At 36.6% G+C, this 21742-nt stretch overlaps 1 protein-coding gene across 4 annotated transcripts in view; it reads left to right on the top strand.

Annotated features, from left to right (window-relative positions):
* LOC123524968 (GDP-fucose protein O-fucosyltransferase 1-like) overlaps positions 1–21347 on the top strand; it is a 39419-nt gene extending 18072 nt beyond the window's left edge. For 3 of the 4 annotated variants that reach the window (XM_045303616.2, XM_045303618.2, XM_045303615.2), the window contains exons 2-9: positions 5061–5215; positions 12278–12372; positions 13315–13486; positions 14704–14803; positions 17680–17875; positions 19091–19215; positions 20568–20673; positions 21128–21347. In XM_045303616.2, coding sequence (XP_045159551.2) covers positions 5071–5215; positions 12278–12372; positions 13315–13486; positions 14704–14803; positions 17680–17875; positions 19091–19215; positions 20568–20673; positions 21128–21289 — 1101 coding nt within the window. In that variant the 5' untranslated portion in view covers positions 5061–5070 and the 3' untranslated portion in view covers positions 21290–21347. Of the gene's footprint in view, positions 1–448; positions 481–5060; positions 5216–12277; positions 12373–13314; positions 13487–14703; positions 14804–17679; positions 17876–19090; positions 19216–20567; positions 20674–21127 lie in introns of those variants that run through there. The other variant, XM_045303614.2, reaches the window with a different exon arrangement.
* Positions 21348–21742: the final 395 nt, after the last annotated feature.

Here is a 21742-nt window from a genome sequence, read left to right as displayed (position 1 = left end):
TGGTAAATTGGTACGAAATTCACGCGTTTTTTGCCCCAATATATATGCATCGCTACTGTTGTATATGAAATATAGACGGGTACAAGTCTGCTTTGCGATTGGCTATTTACGGATTATCGTGGTCTAATGTTTGGTTCTGTTTTGGTATTGTACAATTTAATTGACCTGTCAAAACATTTTCCCGGCTTTCATGTTAATCTTATATAGGCTCGAACAAAATATAATGAAAGCCGGGTCAATTTTTTGACAGGTCAAATAAATTGGATAATATATATGTAAAATAGCCCATTGATTATAATGCATTCTATTTTAGCTCACCTGAGCATTGCTCAGGGTGAGCTATTGCGATCACCATGTGTCTGTCGTGCGTGCGTGCATCCGTCGTCAACAATTGTGTTTAAAAGACATCTCCTCCATAACCACTGTATGGATTTTGATGAAACTTGGCATCGATGTTCCTTGGATGGTCTTCTACCAAAGGTGTTCAGACGGTTCCGCTTGGTTGCACATAGGGGCCGCTAGAGCTAAAAATAGAAAAATCTTCAAACAACATCTCCTCCTATGATGGTCCAATTTTGAAATAATTTCACACACATGTTCCTTATGTCACGCTCTAACAAAATTATTCAAATTATATTGATTCGTCAAAAAACATGGCCGCCAGAGGGCGTGGTCACTTTTCCCTATATGTACATATAGTGGAAACTTTAAAAATCTTCTTGTGTGAAACTGCTGGCCCGGTTTAGAAATAATTTTATACAAATGGTCCTTGTGTGACCCTCTACCAAGATTGTTCAAATTATTCTGATTCTTCAAAAAAACATGGCTGCCAGAGGACGTGGTCACTTTTCCCTATATGTATATAGGGGAAACTTTAAAAATCTTCTTGTGTAAAACTGCTGGCCTGATTTTAGAATAATTTTACACAAATCGTCCTTGTGTGACCCTCTACCAAGATTGTTCAAATTATTCTGATTCGTCAAAAAACATGGCCGCCAGAGGGCGTGGTCACTTTTCCCTGTATGTATATTAAGTGGAAACTTTAAAAATCTTCTTGTGTGAAACTGCTAGCCAGATTTTAGAATAATTTTACACAAATGGTTCTTGTGTGACCCTCTGCCAAAATTGTTCAAATTATTCCGATTTGTCAAAAAACATGGCTGCCAGGGGGCGTGGTCACTTTTCCCTTTATGTATACCATACTTGTCCAAATTATTGCCCTATGGTAAAAAAAATGGCCACGCCCCTGTGTCAGACATGTACTAACTATAGGCTTTTGTACTTATACAAACACACTCGAAGCCTTGTACACAGGTGAGTGCTTTAGGGTCAATGACCCTCTTGTTTTTAAATTCAGTTCATGTTCAGTGTTTATGTGAAATGGTCTTAAGGTAAACATCATTAATTTTTTATGGCAATTTGAATTTACATATATGTTGCACAAATAACGCATTAGAGAGATTTTGTACATGGCTACACAACTGTTGTTTTTCGCACATCTGAGCCAAAGGCAAAGGCGGGTCTCAAGTTTTACATATACTTATATAGGAAAAAACTTTAGAAATCTTCTTGCCTGAAACTGCAAGGTTTAGGCTTTTGATTTTTTGGATGTTGCATTGCCTTGTGGTCCTCTACCAGAATTGTTCAAACTATGCCCCTGAACTGAAGAGGCCATGCCCTGGGGGTCCCAAATTTAACATAGACTTATATAGGGGGAAAAAATCTTCTTGTCTAAAGTTCAAGGCCTAGGCCTTTGAAATTTGGTACGTAGCATTGCCTAGTGGATGTCTAACAAGATTGTTCAAATTATTCCCCTTGGGTGAAAAGAGGCCCCGCCCTGGGGGTCACTTGTTATATGAGTTATATAGGAATAAATACTTCAACAAGAGGGTCAAGATGACCCTGGATCACTCACCTGAGTAATATTAGCTACATGTTTCAAATGTCAAACTGATGATTTTTAGAATTTTTTTGGAAGATTTTCTAATGTACAATCAAGTAACCCCTGCAAGGGGGCCAACTTTACCCCGGGGGTCATGATTTGAACAAAGTTTGTAGAATTCTACTAGGCAATGTTACATATCAAATATCTAAGATCTAGGCCTTCTGGTTTATTTTTAGCAAATTTATGAAGATTTCCCTGTGTACAATCAAGTAACCCCTGGGGCTGGGTCAATTTGACCATGGGGGGGTCAAGATTTGAACAAATTTTGTAGAGGTCCACTAGGCAATGCTACATGTCAAATATTTAAGCTCTAGGCCTTCTGGTTTATTTTTAGAAAATTTTGAAGATTTTTCTATTTACAATCGAGTAACCCCATGGGGCGGGGTCAATTTGACCCTGGGGTCATGATTTGAACAAATTTTGTAGAAGTCTACTAGGCAATGCTAAATGTTAAATATCTAAGCTCTAGGCCTTCTGGTTTATTTTTAGAAATTGTTTGAAGATTTTCCTATGTAAAATCAAGTGACCCCTGGGTGGGGTCAATTTTTACCCCGGATGGCATGAATTGAACAAATCTTGTAAAGGTCCACTAGGCAATGCTACATGTCAAATATCTAAGCTCTAGGCCTTCTGGTTTATTTTTAGAAAATTTTTGAAGATTTTCCTACCGGTATGTAAAATCAAATGACCCCTGGGGCGGGGTCAATTTTGACCTGGGGGTCATGATTTGAACAAATCTTGTAAAGGTCTACTAGGCAATGCTACATGTCAAATATCTAAGCTCTAGGCCTTCTGGTTTATTTTTCGCTCACCTGAGCCAAAGGCTCATGGTGAGCTTTTGTGACCACTCAATGTCCGTCGTCCATCGTGCGTCGTCAGTCGTCCGTCCGTTAACATTTTCTGAAAAAATCTTCTTCTTGAAAACCACTTGGCAGAATTACACCAAACTTCACAGGGATGATCCTTGTGTGGTCCCCTTTCAAAACTGTTCAAAGAATTTAATTCCATGCAGAACTCTGGTTGCCATGGCAACTGAAAGGAAAATCTTTAAAAATCTTCTTGTCAAAAACCGCAAGGTGTAGAGCCTTGATATTTAGCATGTGACATCATCTTATGGTCCTCTATCAAGATTATTCACCCTGGGGTGAAAAGAGGCCCTGCCCTGGGGGTCATAAGTTTTACATAGACTTATATAGTAAAGAACTTTAAAAATCTTCTTGTCTAAAACCACTTGACTTAGGCCTTTGATATTTTGTATGTAGCATTGCCTTGTGGTCCTCTACTAAATTTTTCAAATTATGCCCCTGGGGTGAAAAGAGGCCCTGCCCCGGGGGGTCTCATGTTTTATATAGACTTGTATAGGAAAAAAAACTTTAAAAATCTTCTTGCCTGAAACTGCAAGGCCTAGGCTTTTGATATTAAGTATGTTGCCTTTCCTAGTGTTTCTCTACCAAAATTATTCAAACTATGTCCCCAGGGTGAAAAGAGGCCCTGCCTTGTGGGTACCAATTTTAACATAGACTTATATAGGAAAAAAATTAAAGATCTTCTTGTCTTAAAGTTTAAGGCCTAGGCATTTGATATTTGGTGTATAATATTGCCTGGTGGATGTCTAACAAGTTTTTTCAAATTATGCCCCTGGGGTGAAAAGAGGTCCCGCCCCGGGGTTCACTTGTTATGAGTTTCATAAGAAAAAATACTTAAAAAATTATCAGGTCATATTTCCTTGACTGTTTAATTATAATTACCTGATGACCCAAGCGACCTAATTTCTTGTTTTTTAAGATACAGCCTTGAAATTTTGATGACATGTACAGTTTTGCACACCAGTCTTAAAACTGTCTGTCAGTGACCATGAATGTGACCTACTGACCTACTTTCAAATATTTTAGCATCAGCTTGTCATTTGAAACATGTGGCTCATATTACTCAGGTGAGCGATTCAGGATCATCATGACCCTCTTGTTAGAAATTTTTTTGAAGATTTTCATATGTAAAATCAAGTGACCCCTGGGGCGGGGTCAATTTTGACCGTGGGGGTCATGATTTGAACAACTTTAGTAGAGGTCCACTAGACAATGCTACATGTCAAATATCTAAGCTCTAGGGCTTCTGGTTTTTGAGAAGAAGATTTTTTAAGATTTTCCTATGTAAAATCAAGTGACCCCTAGGGCGGGGTCAATTTTGACCCCGGGGTCATGATTTGAACAAACTTGGTAGAGGTCCACTAGGCAATCCTTCACACCAAATATCTAAGCTCTAGGGCTTCTGGTTTTTAAGAAGAAGATTTTTAAAGTTTTTCCTTTTGGTTACCATGGCAACCAGAGTTCTCCATGGAATTCAATTCTTTGAACAGTTTTGAAAGGGGGCCACCCAAGGATGATCATTCCTGTGAAGTTTGGTGTAATTCTGCCCACTGGTTTTCAAGAAGAAGATTTTTTTACAAATTGTTGATGGACGACGGACGACGCACGATGGACAATGCACGACGGACATCAAGCAGTCACAATAGCTCACCATGTCACTTTGTGACAGGTTAGCTAAAAATTAACAGATATATTTCCTAGACTGTTTAATTATAATTACCTGATGACCCCAAGTGATTAGGGGGTCAGCTGACTGTGACCTTGACCTACTGACCTACATTCTTGTTGTTTAAGATACAGCCTTGAAATTTGGATGACATGTACAGTTTTGCACACTGATCTTAAAACTGACTTTCAGTGACTATGAATATGACCTACTGATCTACTTTGTAATATTTTAGCATTAGTTTGCCATTTTAAACATGTGGCTCATATTACTCAGGTGAGCGATTCAGGGTCATCGTGACCCACTTGTTTCAATGTTCCTGCATAGACTTTACTGATATACGGCGAGGGGGGTGGGGGTCGCTAGAAGTCTGTTGCAGGTACTGAAATATATTATTTTCAGTATAATCAGGGGTATGTAAAAGGAAAAAATCAGTTCAAAGTCTTCCCAGTATCAGTTTAAACTGAAACTTGTTACAACACTGAACATACTGCATCTGAATTAGTATTGATAAAGTTTGTTATCTTCTGTCATAAATTCATCATTCTGATATAATGATTTATACTATATATTTATGATTCAGGAACAGTAGAATGACTATGAAGGGACCTTTAAAATTCCTGTTACTTGTGACACTTGTAGTGATTGTTGGCTCACATGATGCAGTTAAAAGTGAAGATTTTGTGGACAAATATGAGGTGGATCCCAAAGGATATCTTATATTTTGTTTATGCATGGGTATGTTTTTATGACTTTGTCTTATAGCTATTGTCTTGATAAAAGAACATGTTGGTTAGTCCATGTCAGACTAAAACTAGCACTCACTGTGAATTATAAATATTGATAGAATGAAGTTGAATGATAGGAAAGAATTTTTCTTGAATGTAGTGATAAGTAAGCATTACCTGTTAAGCCAAGAAGAGGAAATGTGGAACTGGTTAGCATAGTGTTGTAAATGATTCTAGTGATGAACTATCAATATGAACTATTGATACAGAAGCACTGGTCATTGTGATAGTCAAGTGTTTGGTAATGTAGGTACTGATCAACACCAGAAGTGCTGGTCAGATATATTGACGGGGAAGATTGTTCTAATAGCAGCATTCGCTGAGTTATCTTCCCAAATGATTTTACAGGTGTCGCTACGAGCGAATAGGTCCTATCATGCGGTGTACTCTCGGCTTTTATCATAGTGTTAAACTCTTTCCTTAAAAAAGTAATTAAAGTATTTAAAAAAAAATAATTCCAATCATGAAATTTATCAATATCATCTATTAGGATAGCTGTTTCTAATGCTTTTAGCATCAAATTTAAAGCTTTGTAAAATTTTCGTCATTTCAAAATGTTGGCAAGTAACATATAACTAAAATTTTTGTTGTAGCATTAATTTAAGCGAGTCACATTTCCGTTTAGTTTATAAGCAAAGAGGGGCTAGCTAATGTAGCTAGTTGAAAATATTGCTAAATTTTAACCCTCAGTGGAAGCTTTGTTTCAAATAGACACATGGTTACAACTGGATACATTAAGCTTGCATAATATTTCCTATCCACTGGCTGCATACTGATTGTTATCATAAAAATGTGCATGCCATGTGTCCTGTTAACTCTATGGGGTTCAAGAATATGTCATTGAAGCAGACTTAACACTTCTGCTCCCACTTAGGTGTTAAATACCGGTCAGTCTGATGTTAATGTAATGTGTATAATAAGTTTTCTTAATACTTTTAACAATTTGAAATAATGTCTAATAGGTTTCTTAATTATTTTTATTTTCAAAGCTTTACAAATCTGTGGTCTGTGTTTTAAAAATCGTAAGGGCGTTTTTATTAAATGTAAAGATCTTTATTTTCATTTATGTGGGCAAGTTGCTTTGAATTTTAATTGACTGAAAATTAAAGAGGCAGCACCATAGAATTATGTCAACTTGTCAATAGAGATCATTTATGCCTCTTGGATGATATTTTCATGAAATATATGAGAAACAGCTATAATAATTAATTGGGCTGATGGAAAATTGAAGGGACATCTTATCACAAGGGCATACATTCTGACATTTTACAGTAATTATTATTATAATTTCTATATTATTCAAGACCTCATTGCATTACGCTGTGTATGCAGATCTTCCCGAGTTGTAACTTTAGGAATATATACTCTCTATATTGATTCTTATTTTAAGAATATAGTCTGAATACTTGCACAATGATGAAAGGATTTTCCAAGGAGGGCATTTCAATATTGAAAATCACAATTAAAAAAAAACAACAACATAAGAATCATACAGTCCATAAATAAACTGACACACAGAAAATGTTTAGAACAGTCCTTACAGCTGGTCTCATAGTTTTCAAGGCATAGAATAAAGCTCTTTCCTCAATTGCTCAAGGGATAAACAGCTGAATTTTGATGACATTATCGGATACTTTCCAAATCTACTAATATAGTTTGAAGTGACAGCGACTGAATAATGATGTAAATAATGTAAACAAATATTTCTAGGACCTATTCGCATGTAGCGCCATCTATACACGCATCTGTTTAATCAGGGGAATTAACTGACCGATATCGCCCATTGATGCACTCTTCAATGTGGTTGTAGGGAAGTACTGAGTTTAAGCAAGTATTTAGAAGTAGTGTCTGGTATTGTGGATTGGTGGCACTGTCAGGTGTTGATGGGAATAAATACTTTACAGGGTAGAGATAAGGAATGCTTGCTTATTTGCTTGTCAGTTTATTGGCAGAGAAGTGCTATTCAAATTTAATTTAGACACCTCAGGAGGAAAGTACTGGAAAACATTTTATTTTCTGGTTTTATTAGCTCACCTGAGCTCAAAATGCTCGGGGTGAGCTATTGCCGTCTGGCGTCCGGCCGGCCGTCCACACTTTCCTTTAAACAACATCTCCTCCTAAACCACCAGGCCAATTCTAATGAAACTTCACAGGGATGTTACTTGGACGGTCTTCTTTAATTTTTTTTAAAGAATTGAAATCCATACAGAACTCTGATTGCCATGGCAACAGAAAGGAAATTTTTTTAAAAATCTTGTCCAAAACCACAGGTCATATACCTAATTCTCGATATTCCATGGTTTCTCGTTCATTCCGTGGCTCTCAAAATTACGCTTGTGCCATTGCCGCGCATGTCCAAAGTTCATGCAAGTTTCTCAGAAAAGTAAACAAAGATTTGTGAGCATCTAAAATATGCAATTAACAGGTTAGATATAGCTTATTTATTTAAAAATATGGAAATGTTGAAAAAAAAACTTTTCAGTGCTAAGGAAAAAGATGGTGGCATACAAAAACTTTTATTAAAATACAAACATGCAAACCGATTATGACAAAATTGTAGCAACACATTAAGCAGTCCCCTAACTAAATTCTAAGCAGTGTAATTTGTCAAGGTACCCTTCACCATAGGACCATCAATTAGCCAATTAGAGCCACGGATTCAACGAGAAGCTGCCAGCTGATCCAGACCAGTGTAGGTCAACATACATGAGGTGAGATTTTTCATCTTCTGTCATATCTTGTTGATTTTTTGACTTGGTTATATTGAAAGGTTGCAGCTACTTTTGGTTAAAAAAACAACATGTGAATACCTAAAATCAAATGCGCATGTGCAATTTTGGCAATTAAGAGCCACGGAATTACGAGAACACAGCATAAGGCTTTTATATTTGGTATGTAGCATCATCTAGTGGTACTCTACCAAGATTGTTCAAATTATCCCCCTAGGGTCAAATATGGCCCCACCCTTGGGGTCACATGGTTTACATAGACTTATATAGGGAAAACTTTGAAAATCTTCTTGTCCAAAACCACAAGGCGTAGAGTCTCGATATTTGGCATGTGACATCATCTAATGGTCCTCTTAAAACAGATTATTCAAATTATGCCCCTTGGATGAAAAGAGTCCCGAGTTTTACATCTATAGACTTATATAGGAAAAAACTTTAAAAATCTTATCTGAAACCACAAGACCAAGGCCTTTGATATTTGGTATGTAGCATTGCCTTGTGGTTCTCTACCAAGATTGTTCAAGTTATTACCCTTGGGTGAAAAGAGGCCCTGCCCCGGGGGTAGCAGGTTTTACATAGACTTATATAGGAAAAAACTTTAAAAATCTTCTTGTCTGAAACTGCAAGGCCTAGGCTTTTGATATTTGATATGTTGCATTGGCTTGTGGTCTGTTACCAAAATTATTCAAATTATGCCTCTGGGGTAAAAAGAGGCTCTGCCCCGGGGGTCCCAAGGTTTACATAGACTTATATGAACAGACTCAATCAAACCAAGTCTAAAATTTTCACTGTTTGCATTGTTCACGGTGCTTCCTAGGGATCTACCTTCCAGATTATATTATATAAGAAAAAACTTTTAAAAATCTTCTTGACTGAAAGTTCAAGGCCTAGTCTTTGATATTTGGTATGTAGCATTGCCTAGTGGCTCACTAACAAGATTGTTCAAATTATGCCCCTGGGGTGAAAGGAGGCCCCACCCCAAGGATCACTTAGTTTTTAGCTCCACTATTCGGAGAAAAGGGGTGCTATTCTATTCGCCCCGGGGTTGGCGTGTCACTTTCAGCAACCTTTTTTTATTTCATTCATATCTTTGTTACTATTGCTTATATCTTACTGTAACTTCACGTAAACATTGTCCAGCATACAAACAAAATATCTGCAGGGGCTGGGCCCATTATACCCAAGGTCAAGGTCACCAAGGTGTTATACTTAGGTTATTTTTAAAGTTAAGGTTTCGATGGAGCATTGAGAAACAAAATCAAACAACCCCCAAATCAAAGAAAGAAAGAGTTGTTTGACATGAAAAATTTAACCCGCATGTAAAACATGTATATTACTTTACGAAACAGTGTCAGTAAACTGGATATAAACATTGATTTCCGGAAAAGGGCTGCCTAAAGGGGGTCACTTTTCCCACAAATTAAACGCCTTTAAAAACTCACCATTTTCAAAGCACTGTTACACATGTTCGTTTTGATGCATTTGCAATAGCGGCGAGTGGTAAATTTCGCATAACAAGGTGGAACACATTTTCAGCAAATTTTTTATCTTTATTTCTTTACAAATGGCATTCATTTTCAAAGGGAGACAACTGTTCCCGATTATTTTAAGTACAAATGGCATTCATTTTCAAAGGGAAACAACTTTTTTTTCCCGATTATTTTAAGTAATCTTGAGAAAAAGTTGTCTCCCTTTGAAAATGAAGCCCCTTTGTAAAGAAAAAAAGGTAAACAATTGCTGAAAACTATGTTCCACCTTGTTACGTGAAATTTCACCACTCGCACGCTATTGCAAATGCATCAAAACAAACATGTGTAACAGTTCTTTGAAAATGGTGAGTTTTTAAAGGCGTTTACTGTCCGGAAGTGGAGTCCCTTTAGGCAGCCCTTTTCCGGAATTCAATGTTTATATCAGTATACTGACACTTGTTTCGTAAAGTAATATACATGTTTTACATGCTGTTCAATTTTCATGTCAAACAACTCTTTCTTTCTATGATTTGGTGTTGTTTGATTTTTGTTTCTCAAGTCCTCCATCGAAACCTTAAAAGTTTTTCGGCAACCTTTGTTTTTCTGTCATATCTTTGTTACTTTTGCTTATATCTTACTGTAACTTCACATAAACATTGTCCAGCATACAAACAAAGTATGTGCTGGGGCCAGTGTTATACTTGCAATTATTTTCATGTTAATTTTTTTTCGAAAGCTTTGTTTATAGACATATCTTTGGTACTTCATAAGATAATGACTTGAAATTAAAAATATTTCTTTATAATCATCATCTGCTTGTGTGTTTACAATCCCCATGACTCTAATTGTATTTTTGACAGAATTATGCCTCTTTCATACTTAAAGTTTTTTGGCAATCTTCACTTTTTAGTTCACCTGTCACAAAGTGACAAGGTGAGCTTTTGTGATCGTGTGGCGTCCGTCGTCCGTGCGTGCGTCAGTAAACTTTTGCTTGTGACCACTCTAGAGGTCACATTTTTCATGGGATCTTTATGAAATTTGGTCAGAATGTTTATCTTGATGATATCTAGGTCAAGTTCGAAACTGGGTCATGTGCGGTCCAAATCTAGGTCAGTAGGTCTAAAAATAGAAAATCCTTGTGACCTCCCTATGGGCCACATTTTTCAATGGATCTTCATGAAAATTGGTCAGAATGTTCACCTTGATAATATCTAGATCAAGTTCGAAACTGGGTCATGTGCGATCAAAAACAAGGTCAGTAGATCTAAAAATAATAAAACCTTGTGACCTCCCTAGAGGCCATATTTTTCAATGGATCTTCATGAAAATTGATGACCACTCTAGAGGTCACATTTTTCATGGGATCTTATGAAATTTGGTCAGAATGTTTATCTTGATGATATCTAGGTCAAGTTTGAGACTGGGTCAACTGCAATCAAAAACTAGGTCAGTAGGTCTAAAAATAGAAAAACCTTCTGACCTCTCTAGAGTCCATACTTTTCAATGGATCTTCATGAAAATTGGTCAGAATGTTCACCTTGATGATATCTAGTTAAAGTTCGAAACTGGGTCACATGCCTTAGAAAACTAGGTCATTAGGTCAAATAATAGAAAAACCTTGTGACCTCTCTAGAGGCGATACTTATCATGGGATCTGTATGAAAGTTGGTCTGAATATTTATCTTGATGATATCTAGGTCAAGTTTGAAACTGGGTCAACTGCGTTCAAAAACTAGGTCAGTAGGTCTAAAAATAGAAAAACCTTTTGACCTCTCTAGAGGCCATATTTTTCAATGGATCTTCATGAAAATTGGTCAGAATGTTCAACTTGATGATATCTAGGTCATGTGCGGTCAAAAACTAGGTCAGTAGGCCTAAAAATAGAAAAACCTTGTGACCTTTCTAGAGTCCATACTTTCCAATGGATCTTCATGAAAATTGGTCAGACATTTCACTTTGATGACATCTAGTTCAAGATCGAAACTGGGTCATATGCCATCAAAAACTAGGTCAGTAGGTCAGATAATAGAAAAACCTTGTGACCTCTCTAAAGGCGATATTTTTCATGGGATCTGTATGAAAGTTGGTCTGAATATTCATCTTGATATCTAGGTCAAGTTCGAAACTGGGTTAGCTGCGGTCAAAAACTAGGTCAGTAGGTCTACGTCGTCTGTGTGTCCGTGCATAAACTTTTGCTTGTGACCACTCTAGTTTAAGATCCAGCCTTGAAATTTGGATGACATGTACAGTTTTGCACACCAATCTTTAAACTGTCTTTCAGTGACCATAAATATGACCTACTGATCTACTTTCTAATATTTTAGCATCAGTTTGCCATTTGAAACATGTGGTTCAATATACTCAGGTGAGCGATTCAGGGTCATCATGACCCTCTTGTTTGGATATAACTTTAGTACAATATAAGATAATGACTTGAAACTTAAAATATTATCTTTATCATCATCATCTGCATGTGTGGTAACAATCCCCATAACTCTGATTTTTATTTTTGACCAAATTATGCCCTTTTCAAACTTAAATTTTTTATTTTAAATTGAGACATAAATTCATTTTACTGTCAAATCGCCGAATAGTGGAGCGTGCTGTCTTATGGACAACTGTTGTTATATGAGTTATATAGGAAAAAATACTTATCTGTTTAATTAAAATTACCTGATGACCCCAAGTAATTAGGGGTCACTTGACTCTTGTTTAATACTTCGTTCCATTTTGCCACACTAGCATTAAGAAATAATTTTATAGATATGTAAGAGAAAAAATAATAATATTAAGTCATAGAAACTTACTTTTCAGGTAGATTTGGAAATCAGGCTGAACATTTTCTGGGTGGATTAGCCTTTGCTAAAGCAGTAGACAGAACGCTGTTGTTGCCTCCATGGAGAACATATGTAAGTTGTTTATTTCTCATCATCCCCCCCTAGAGAAGTGACTTATTCTGATATCAAAGTTTAAACTCCAAAAATGAGACCAATATTTCATCCATATATTTAAAATATTTCCAAGGGAAGACTGTTGAACCAAGTTTTCAATGGGAGAATGCTGATACCAGTTGCAGGAAGGGGGTACCACTCATGAACATATCCCCACAGGTTGAACAGAATGGGAATTCTACCAAAATGTCTGCAGTGAGGGCATTATATGCCTCCGTCTCTTCCAGAATTCAGATTTCTGATATTCGAGTACTCTGATTTAAGAAGAAAAGATGGATCAAAGGCTATCATTGCATATCTAAACTTCAGGAGGGAGACCCCTGGGCACCCACCCCTTACAGGAGGTAGTATTAACTCCAGTACCTACCAACATTCGCAGCTACATGTCTCACTGATCAGGCCTTCACCCTTAACTAGCAGCTCCCTCCTCCAGCACCACCCCATTAAAAGAATTCTGGATATGGGCTAGCATCAGAGAATCAAATGGAAAAGAACAGGAAATGCTGCTGTTATGCAGATCTTGTTGATTTTTATGGCATTATGTATTAGATATACTATGTACAATGTAGTTGATATAGAATTTTTTTTTCTTAATTTATGTACAACAGTGCTATTAATTATCAGTTCTACATACAGTTAAGCTTGTCTTTAAAGACCACCAATGGGTTATTTTTCACAGGTAATGTATTGTACGCTTTGTTAATAATTGTCATTGTAAAATCGGGTTCGATTGTTAATTGTTTGTAGGTAAATTGGTGACCTTTAAAGGGAGGTTATTTAGTTGTGGTCTATATTTTGAGATGGCCTTTTATACAGGTTTGATTGTAGTATATTTCTGTGCATTATATAACAATAAATAGTAGGATGATGTCATGCACTTTAATCATTTTTAATTTTCAGAAAAATGTACGTTTCACAGATTGGTTTAGGTTAGAGTCAATTACAGAGTACCACAGAGTTATAGTTGCCGAGGACTTTATGGAGAACCTTGCTGACCAAGTTTGGCCTGTCGGGAACAGAACTGGCTGCTGTTTCTCCTATACCGTGGATAGAACCTGTGATCTTAAACAAGGTGTGATGAAGAGGCTTAATTTCTGTTTTAGAATTTACTCAACTTTTAGGTAAATGTTAAGGATGAGAATCAGACCTTGAGAAACAAAACTCAAACAACACTAAATCATAGAAAGAAAGAGTTGTTTGACATGAAAATTGAACAGCATGTAAAGCATGTATATTACTTTACAAAACTAGTGTCAGTAGACTGATATAAACATTGAATTCCGGAAAAGGACCGCCTAAAAGTGCTCCACTTCCGGACAGTTAAACGCCTTTAAAAACTCACCATTTTTAAAGAACTGTTACACATGTTCGTTTTGATGCATTTGCAATAGCATGCGAGTGATGAAATTTCGCATAACAAGGTGGAACACAGTTTTCAGCAATTGTTTATCTATTTCTTTACAAATGTCATTCATTGTCAAAGGGAGACAACTTTTCCGGAGTACTTTAAGTACAAATGGCATTCATTTTCAAAGGGAGACAACTTTTTCGGAATACTTTAGGTACAAATGGCATTCGTTTTCAAAGGGAGATAACTTTTTCCGACTATTTTAAGTAATTGTCGAGAAAAAGTTGTTTCCCTTTGAAAATGAATGCCATTTGTAAAGAAATAAAGATAAACAATTGCTGAAAACTGTGTTCCACCTTGTTATGTGAAATTTCACCACTCGCACGCTACTGCAAATGCATCAAAACAAACATGTGTAACATTTCTTTGAAAATGGTGAGTTTTTAAAGTGGTTTGACTGTCCGGAAGTGGGGCCCCTATAGGCAGTCATTATCTGGAATTCAATGTTTATATCAGTATACTGACACTTGTTTCGTAAAGTAATATACATCTTTTACATGCTGTTTAATTTTCATGTCAAACAAATCTTTCTTTCTATGATTTGGTGTTGTTCGATTTTTGTTTCTCAAGGCCTTCATCGTAACCTTAATGTAAAAGCTAGATTATTGTGTTTCAACTTTTGGGTCAAGTTACCTGCCCCGTCTTTCTGGACGAATTGATTGTTTTTGCTTTATTCAACATTGTCTGTTAGTATTTTACTTGTGTTACAGTGGTTAGTTACAGGATTTTTTTTTTTCCAAAACTAACTACCTTTTGTATCATATGATCTTTGGTCAAGAGCTATTTGGCTGAGGAATTGAATTTTCAACCTTTGTATTCATAAATATATGCTATGTTGCCTGTTTGAACATATAAGTCAAAGTATAGGAACTATTTTATAGGCAATCCATTTGGCCCCTTTTGGGATGGACTAGGAGTGGATTTTGACAAAACAGAAAATTTTATGGTCAGCTATTCACAACCTGAGGAATGGAAACAAAGGTAATATTTGCTGCTTAACTTTAAAAGGTCATCATTATATAGTTGACAAAGTTTGTAACTCATCCATCCTCTTAACAGTGATATGAAATGTATCGCCAGAATATCTGATGGTGGGGAGAGGTAAACGTTTCGATCAGTGTGTATAGCCATAGAAATTGTTTGCTTTCGTTTGTTTTGAAAAATGTTAATCTTGACTTTTTTTCATCTCGGAAACAAAAGGAACTGTGGGTCCAAACTAGCACACCTACATATTGCTTAGGTAGGTAGTTACTTCGAGAAAAAAGTGTTTTCACAAGAAGTGCTATTTTGAGTGAAATACCTTGTATCTACTTAAGTGGTCGCTGCCTTACTGTGGAAGCTTAATGGTGGTCTTATTATGTCTTATTTGACCCAGACCCTTCAAACTTAATAGAGTGATAGGACTTACAGTGTAGATGACACCTATTGTTTTAGGGTCACTCCATCAAAGGTCAAGGTCACAGAGGCCATTTGCCTGTCACACTTCATTTTCGATCAATAACTGGAGAACCATTTGACCTAGATCCTTCAAACTTCAATGGGTGATAGGGCATACAAAATAGATGACCCCTATTATTTTGGGGGTTACTCGATCAAAGGACAAGGTCACGGGCCTGAATATGGAAAACCATTTCTGATCAATAACTTGAGAACCACTTGACCCAGAATGTTAAAACTTTATAGGATGATTAGGAATGTAGAGTAGATGACCCCTAAAGATTTTTGGTCAAAGTAAAGGTCACTGGGGCCAGAAATTAGAAAACTGTTTCTGATTAATAACTTGAGAACCATTTGACCCAGAACCTTCAAACATCATAGGGTGATAGGACTTACAGAGTGGATGGCCCCTATTGATTTTGGGGTCACTTGAGCAAAGGTCAAGGTCACAGGGGCCTGAACATGGAAAACTCTTTCCGATCAATAACATGAGAACTATTTGGCTCAGAATGATGAAACTTCATAGGATGATTGGACATGCAGAGTAGATGACCCCTATTGCAGCCAACCATCGGTGTCTTTGGACTTTTGCTCCTGTCCCCTATTGACTTCTTGCCTCTTACTACTATGCATTGGGGGAGACATGCGCTTTTCTACAAAAACATCTTTTAGTTTATATTTTGATTTTTGTAAACTATTCAAAAAAAATTCTGAATTTGAAACACTTGTTGAGTGACTAAATCAGATAGCTTTTAAAGGAGTTCATCACAATATTTTGTGCGCAGCTCAATCGCGCAGCAAGCAATAACCACTGTAAAGTTCAGGATTCACCGCCGAAAGTGCAAAATTGTCGGATATGCAGCGCACTCGCACAAAATTATCGTATGTAATGACAATATAGGTCATGCATCCATATTTTACCTTTAAAAGTGATGGTGTTTTATTAGAGGAATAGTCGTAGGAAGTGCTCGAATCGAATACATTGTGGACAGCCAATTTGAAAGTAAACTATTTCGTCCAGTAATGATGCAGCCGACTACAAGTCAAATAAAATTCCAGAAAATCTTAACGTAGATCTATCTCCTTCAAGTGCAAATGTGACTTCCTAAAAATGTTGTTATACTTTTTGTGCTCCATCCCGCATTTCACGTAGTAAGACCAGAGTTATAGCCCTTGACAGTCAAATTGTACATAAAGGGTATAGACATTTGTGTCGCATGTACCTCAAAAGTATATGCGTCAAGAGTCATGAAACCACACAAGAATTAAATTCAGCATGCGAAGTTGTGCACCAGTGCTTTTATTTGAGGTTTCACTCAGTAAAAACAGATTTATGTCCCTTGACGTGGACAAATATATACGTAAACGGCATGTAAAAGCTTGTGTAGCACGTATCTCAAAAAGTATTTGACCTAGAGGCATGCTACCTTTAAAGGAGCATTATTCCGCATGTGAGTAAGAAAACTGGTTAAGAAACTGATAATAACATTGTGTAATTTGTTTTGTAAGAAAAAAATGTTCATAATTTTTAGGTGGGTGGGGTAATGAAAAAATACTTTTGTGGGTGGTGTGAATATTTTTTAATTTTTCTTGAAAACAAGCACGGGTTGATATTATTTTTTTGGTTTAGATTTTTTTGTTTTAGTTCTAGCTTACATAATATAAAATTTGGTAAAATTCTGTCCGCTAGATTTTTCATATCACTAAGAAATACTTCGTGTTTTTCTCAGTTTCAGATACTTTCGACATCTGTCAAGAGTATCTTTTCTGAGTTAATATATCTATATGTCGACATTTTATGCATAGTTATAGTGGTTTCATTAATTGTGATGCATAAACAGTAACATCAGAGTGAAACTTTGAATAAATAGTTGTTTGCAGTAGCTTTATTATGACATGTATGTATTGTTTCTTCAGACAAAAATACCGATTTGGTGTTCTTAATAAACTTTAAATATTGAAAAAAGAAGCACGGGTACCTATCATTTTTATTTCTTATTTTAACTTGTCATACATTAATCTATAAATATGCAAAGTTACAAAAAATTCTGTCCGCTAGAAATAATTGTGAAAAACACCTTTAATTATGTAAAATGCTTGTGTGCATGTGTGCGTATGGAAGCTAAATAAAATCACCACAGGAAAATCATATAAGCAGCTCTGTCAGAAGACGGTTAGTAATTTTAGTGGGGGATAGTCAAGAAACAGAAGATACTCAAATTCAAGCTTCCATGGTTCTTTAGCATGTAAAGCACCCATGCACAGTATTCGTATCCAGATGTTAGTTATTTTTAGTTGGATGAGTGGGGAATCAGACTCGTAGCCCCAGGTTTCATAGTCACACAGTGTCACCACTGGAAAACTGTATCTGCTCTTATAATGTCCGTTACTCAGGGTCCATCTCTTCTTTGTTTTTCCAGATTTCCTCCTTCAAAATACCCTGTAGTAGCTTTGAAGGGAGCACCAGCTCCATTTCCCATGAGACCGGAGAACTGGGAGCTACACAAATATTTACAATGGTCAGATGATATCATTCAGCAAGGACAGAAATACATACACGATCATTTTCCAGGGCAGGAGTATATTGGCATACACTTAAGAAATGGAGCAGATTGGGTAAGATTTCCAAGTATTTTGGTTTTAGAAGATTGGTTTGTGTAGATTTTTTCCTGAAACTTGGTATTCATAATTTTAACATGTCCAAAACATTGCGGAATGATACTTATTTCACTTGGGTATTGATTACATTTTACTCGGACTTTATCATAGACTCCCTGTGTAAAATCTCAAACTTTTAACTAAAATAAAGGTATTAAATCGATATAATAATTCAATGACACTTCAAAGTTTTATTGTTTGTAGCATCATCTTGGGTATGTGCAGTGAAAAAACTTTATTTGACTTCTTAAAGAGTGTGATATTTATTTCTGAAGTCACTATATGTTCATTGTAAATATACTTCGTTGTACCCAAGTGGAAACTGGCAGGTACTCGAAAATGCAACTCTCTGATTGGTCAGTTAGAACCCCTAATGTACTGTGATGTCATGATAAAGTTATGAATATGGATAGAAACAGTATGGGAGAACATGTTAATTTATTTAAATTCCCAGGTTTTCCATCATTGTGTGAATAGATGGGTACTTATATGACTAGGAAGACACCAGTTAATCTATTCATTCCATTGCTCTTAGATGGTTAAAATTCTCTTAAGCTAGAATCACGCTGCCCCAGATGGGCTTGCGGATGAGTGTGATTCTAGCTTTACGTGATGAACAGAACAACAGAGAGAATAAACGGGTAGTGACGTAAGTAATCCATTAGTGAGTTGTCATCTGTCTGTCCATCTGTAAAATCTGTCAGAACTTTAAAAGTACAACAGATTTTTCTTATGAAACAATGTACGTTGATAGAAAGCAATATGCAAATTATTGTATTTAGTCTGTCTGTCTGTCCTTGATCCTTGAAAGATACATGTAAATCCTGTATTGGTTTTAAAATAAAACCTGGTTTATAGTTGGTGGGTTATTTGGCAAATATCGAAGTCCTTCAATTTAGTGTCAGTATATAAAAATTTGGTTTGTATGGCATCAAATATGACAAATGCCCCTTGCAGTAGGGGACTTTCATTACTGGGCAGTAGTCTTATTTATTTTATATTTTGGGATGAAAGTTAAGAATGCTTTTTACACTGGTTTGCAACTTCACATTATACATTCTATAGTACTACAAGAGATAACATGTATATTTGTTAGCAGCTTCTTTAAGAATGGGAACTTCAGTAAGTTACTCTTGTGCTGAATTTAGCTTATAGTTTGTTTTCCGTCTTCAGGAAAATGCTTGTAAGCATGCACCTGATCAGCCAAAGTACATGGCATCACCACAGTGTATACCCCTCAACAGCGGAGGGAAGGTCACTAGCGAAATGTGTCTCCCATCCACACAGGAAGTTCTTAGGTTTGATGATTTCACAAAATAGATATTTGTGCAATGTATGATTAAAGCTTTGTTTGCATGTGTGATTTAGGCATGCAGGTAAAAACAAGAGCTGTCTCCATAGGATGACATACGCCCCCGATGGCACTTTGAATGAGTAGTTATGGCCGATGTTAGAGTTTAGGACCTTTGACCTACGGAGCTGGGTCTTGCGCGCGACACGTCGTCTTACTGTGCCACACATTCATGCGTAGTTATTTTAAAATCCATGCATGAATGACAAAGATATGGACCGGACACGCCCATCAATGCACTATCATGAAAAATGACCTTTAACGTCTAAGTGTGACCTTGACCTTTGAGCTACGGACCTGGGTCTTGTGCGCGACACGTCGTCTTACTGTGGTACACATTCATGCCAAGTTATTTGAAAATCCATCCATGGTTGACAAAGATATGGACCGGACACGCCCATCAATGCACTATCCTTTAACGTCTAAGTGTGACCTTGACCTTTGAGCTACGGACCTGGGTCTTGCGCGCGACACGTCGTCTTACTGTGGTACACATTCATGCCAAGTTATTTGAAAATCCATCCATCGATGACAAAGATATGGACCGGACACGCCCATCAATGCACTATCCTTTAATGTCTAAGTGTGACCTTGACCTTTGAGCTACGGACCTGGGTCTTGCGCGCGACACGTCGTCTTACTGTGGTACACATTCATGCCAAGTTATTTGAAAATCCATCCATCGATGACAAAGATATGGACCGGACACGCCCATCAATGCACTGTCCTTTAATGTCTAAGTGTGACCTTGACCTTTGAGCTACGGACCTGGGTCTTGCGCGCGACACGTCGTCTTACTGTGGTACACATTCATGCCAAGTTATTTGAAAATCCATCCATCGATGACAAAGATGTGGACCGGACACGAAAATTGCGGACAGACTGACAGACTGACAGACCGACAGACTGACAGACCGACAGACTGACAGACGGTTCAAAAACTATATGCCTCCCTTCGGGGGCATAAAAATGATAATCATTGTAGAAGTTGTCCCTAGATCAGTCGGTGTAATAGGTGAACTATAGTTTTCATTCTTGACTAATTTTTGGTACATTGACTTAGGAGTCTTAATTTTGCGGGCATTTAGTGGTTTTGTTGGGGATATGAATTAATGGATTTCCACTCATGAAGAAAAAATGAATGGGATTTTTTTCATTTGGATTTAAATTTGTGGATTAACACAACCTTAAAATCTGCAAAAATCAGCCCCCCATGAACATAAATGATTTCACAGTATTTCATAGCAGCATGCTTCCTCCTCTACACACTAGTTAGAGCTTACATAAGTATATTTTCAGGTTGTTGGAAAAGGTTGTTAAAGAAACAGATGTCAAGGTCATTTATGTTGCTACAGATAAAAATCCTATGATAGCAGAAATAGAGCAACATCTTAAAGACTATCAAGTAAGCAGTGCTATAGATTGGTAAATTAATTAACCTTTAGCCTGCTGGCGGCAAGTGATTCTGCCTTGGCGACCAGTGCAGACCAAGATCAGCCTGCATGCCCGTGCAGTCTGATCATGGTCTGCACTGTTTGCTATTCAGTCAGTAAATATTCAGTGAAACACCCCTTTGAATAATAATTGGCGCTGCCCAAATTGAATGATAGACAAGTCCATTTTAGAAATTGAGCAGGGTAAAGGTTAACATGTTACAAGATACCGTTTCTTGTCTTAGCACATAGTTATGGTAAATTGCCTATTCTAGTAAGTTCCCCTACAATTTAGCAGATTTTCTATGTCGCTAAAACTTTTTTTAAAACATTCCACAATGGTTTTTCTGAAGCCATGTAACATAAAATCGTGTATCAGTTTCTTTACTAAAGAAATGAGCTTGTCACATATATCATTTATTTCAGGTATCGGTATTTCACCAGGATCCATGGCTACCTCAGTTAGATCTCTATATTTTAGGACAATCTGTCCACTTTATAGGCAATTGTGTATCGTCATTTACATCATTTGTAACACGAGAAAGGGCAGTCAGCAATAAACCAACATCGTTCTGGGGATACAGCTGACCTCTCATAATATGTGATAATTTACCAGTATTATACAATAAATTATATATTTTATATATTCTGTTGTCTACTTTTCCTTCAATATCGATTGTTAACCGAATTTGAAATACTGTTGTGTTTAGAATATGAGAACTTAGAAGACAAAAATACAAGTATCCCTTTTAAAATTGTTCAGAATGTAGGTGTCATAAAAAAATTTGTGGAGTTAACTAGATAAACCATTTTTTTTTTCATTTCGTAAAATATACAGCATTCTTTAAAATTTCAAAGAAGTGTTAAGCTGCTTAAGCAGGTGCTAGGGGGCATGAGGTGTTGCACATTTCATTACCTCACATAAACAGACTGGATAAAACCGAGTCTGCTATTATTCTTCTTGGTTGCATTCTTTGCTTCCAAAGGATCTTTTTACAGATTTTATTTACTTTTAAACATCAAATATTATGTTGTGACTTG

The sequence above is a fragment of the Mercenaria mercenaria genome, chromosome 3 (genome assembly GCF_021730395.1).
Source record: "Mercenaria mercenaria strain notata chromosome 3, MADL_Memer_1, whole genome shotgun sequence".
Taxonomy (NCBI): domain Eukaryota; kingdom Metazoa; phylum Mollusca; class Bivalvia; order Venerida; family Veneridae; genus Mercenaria; species Mercenaria mercenaria.
Note: the sequence above shows the minus strand (reverse complement) of the source record. Positions and strands in the feature narration are given on the sequence as shown.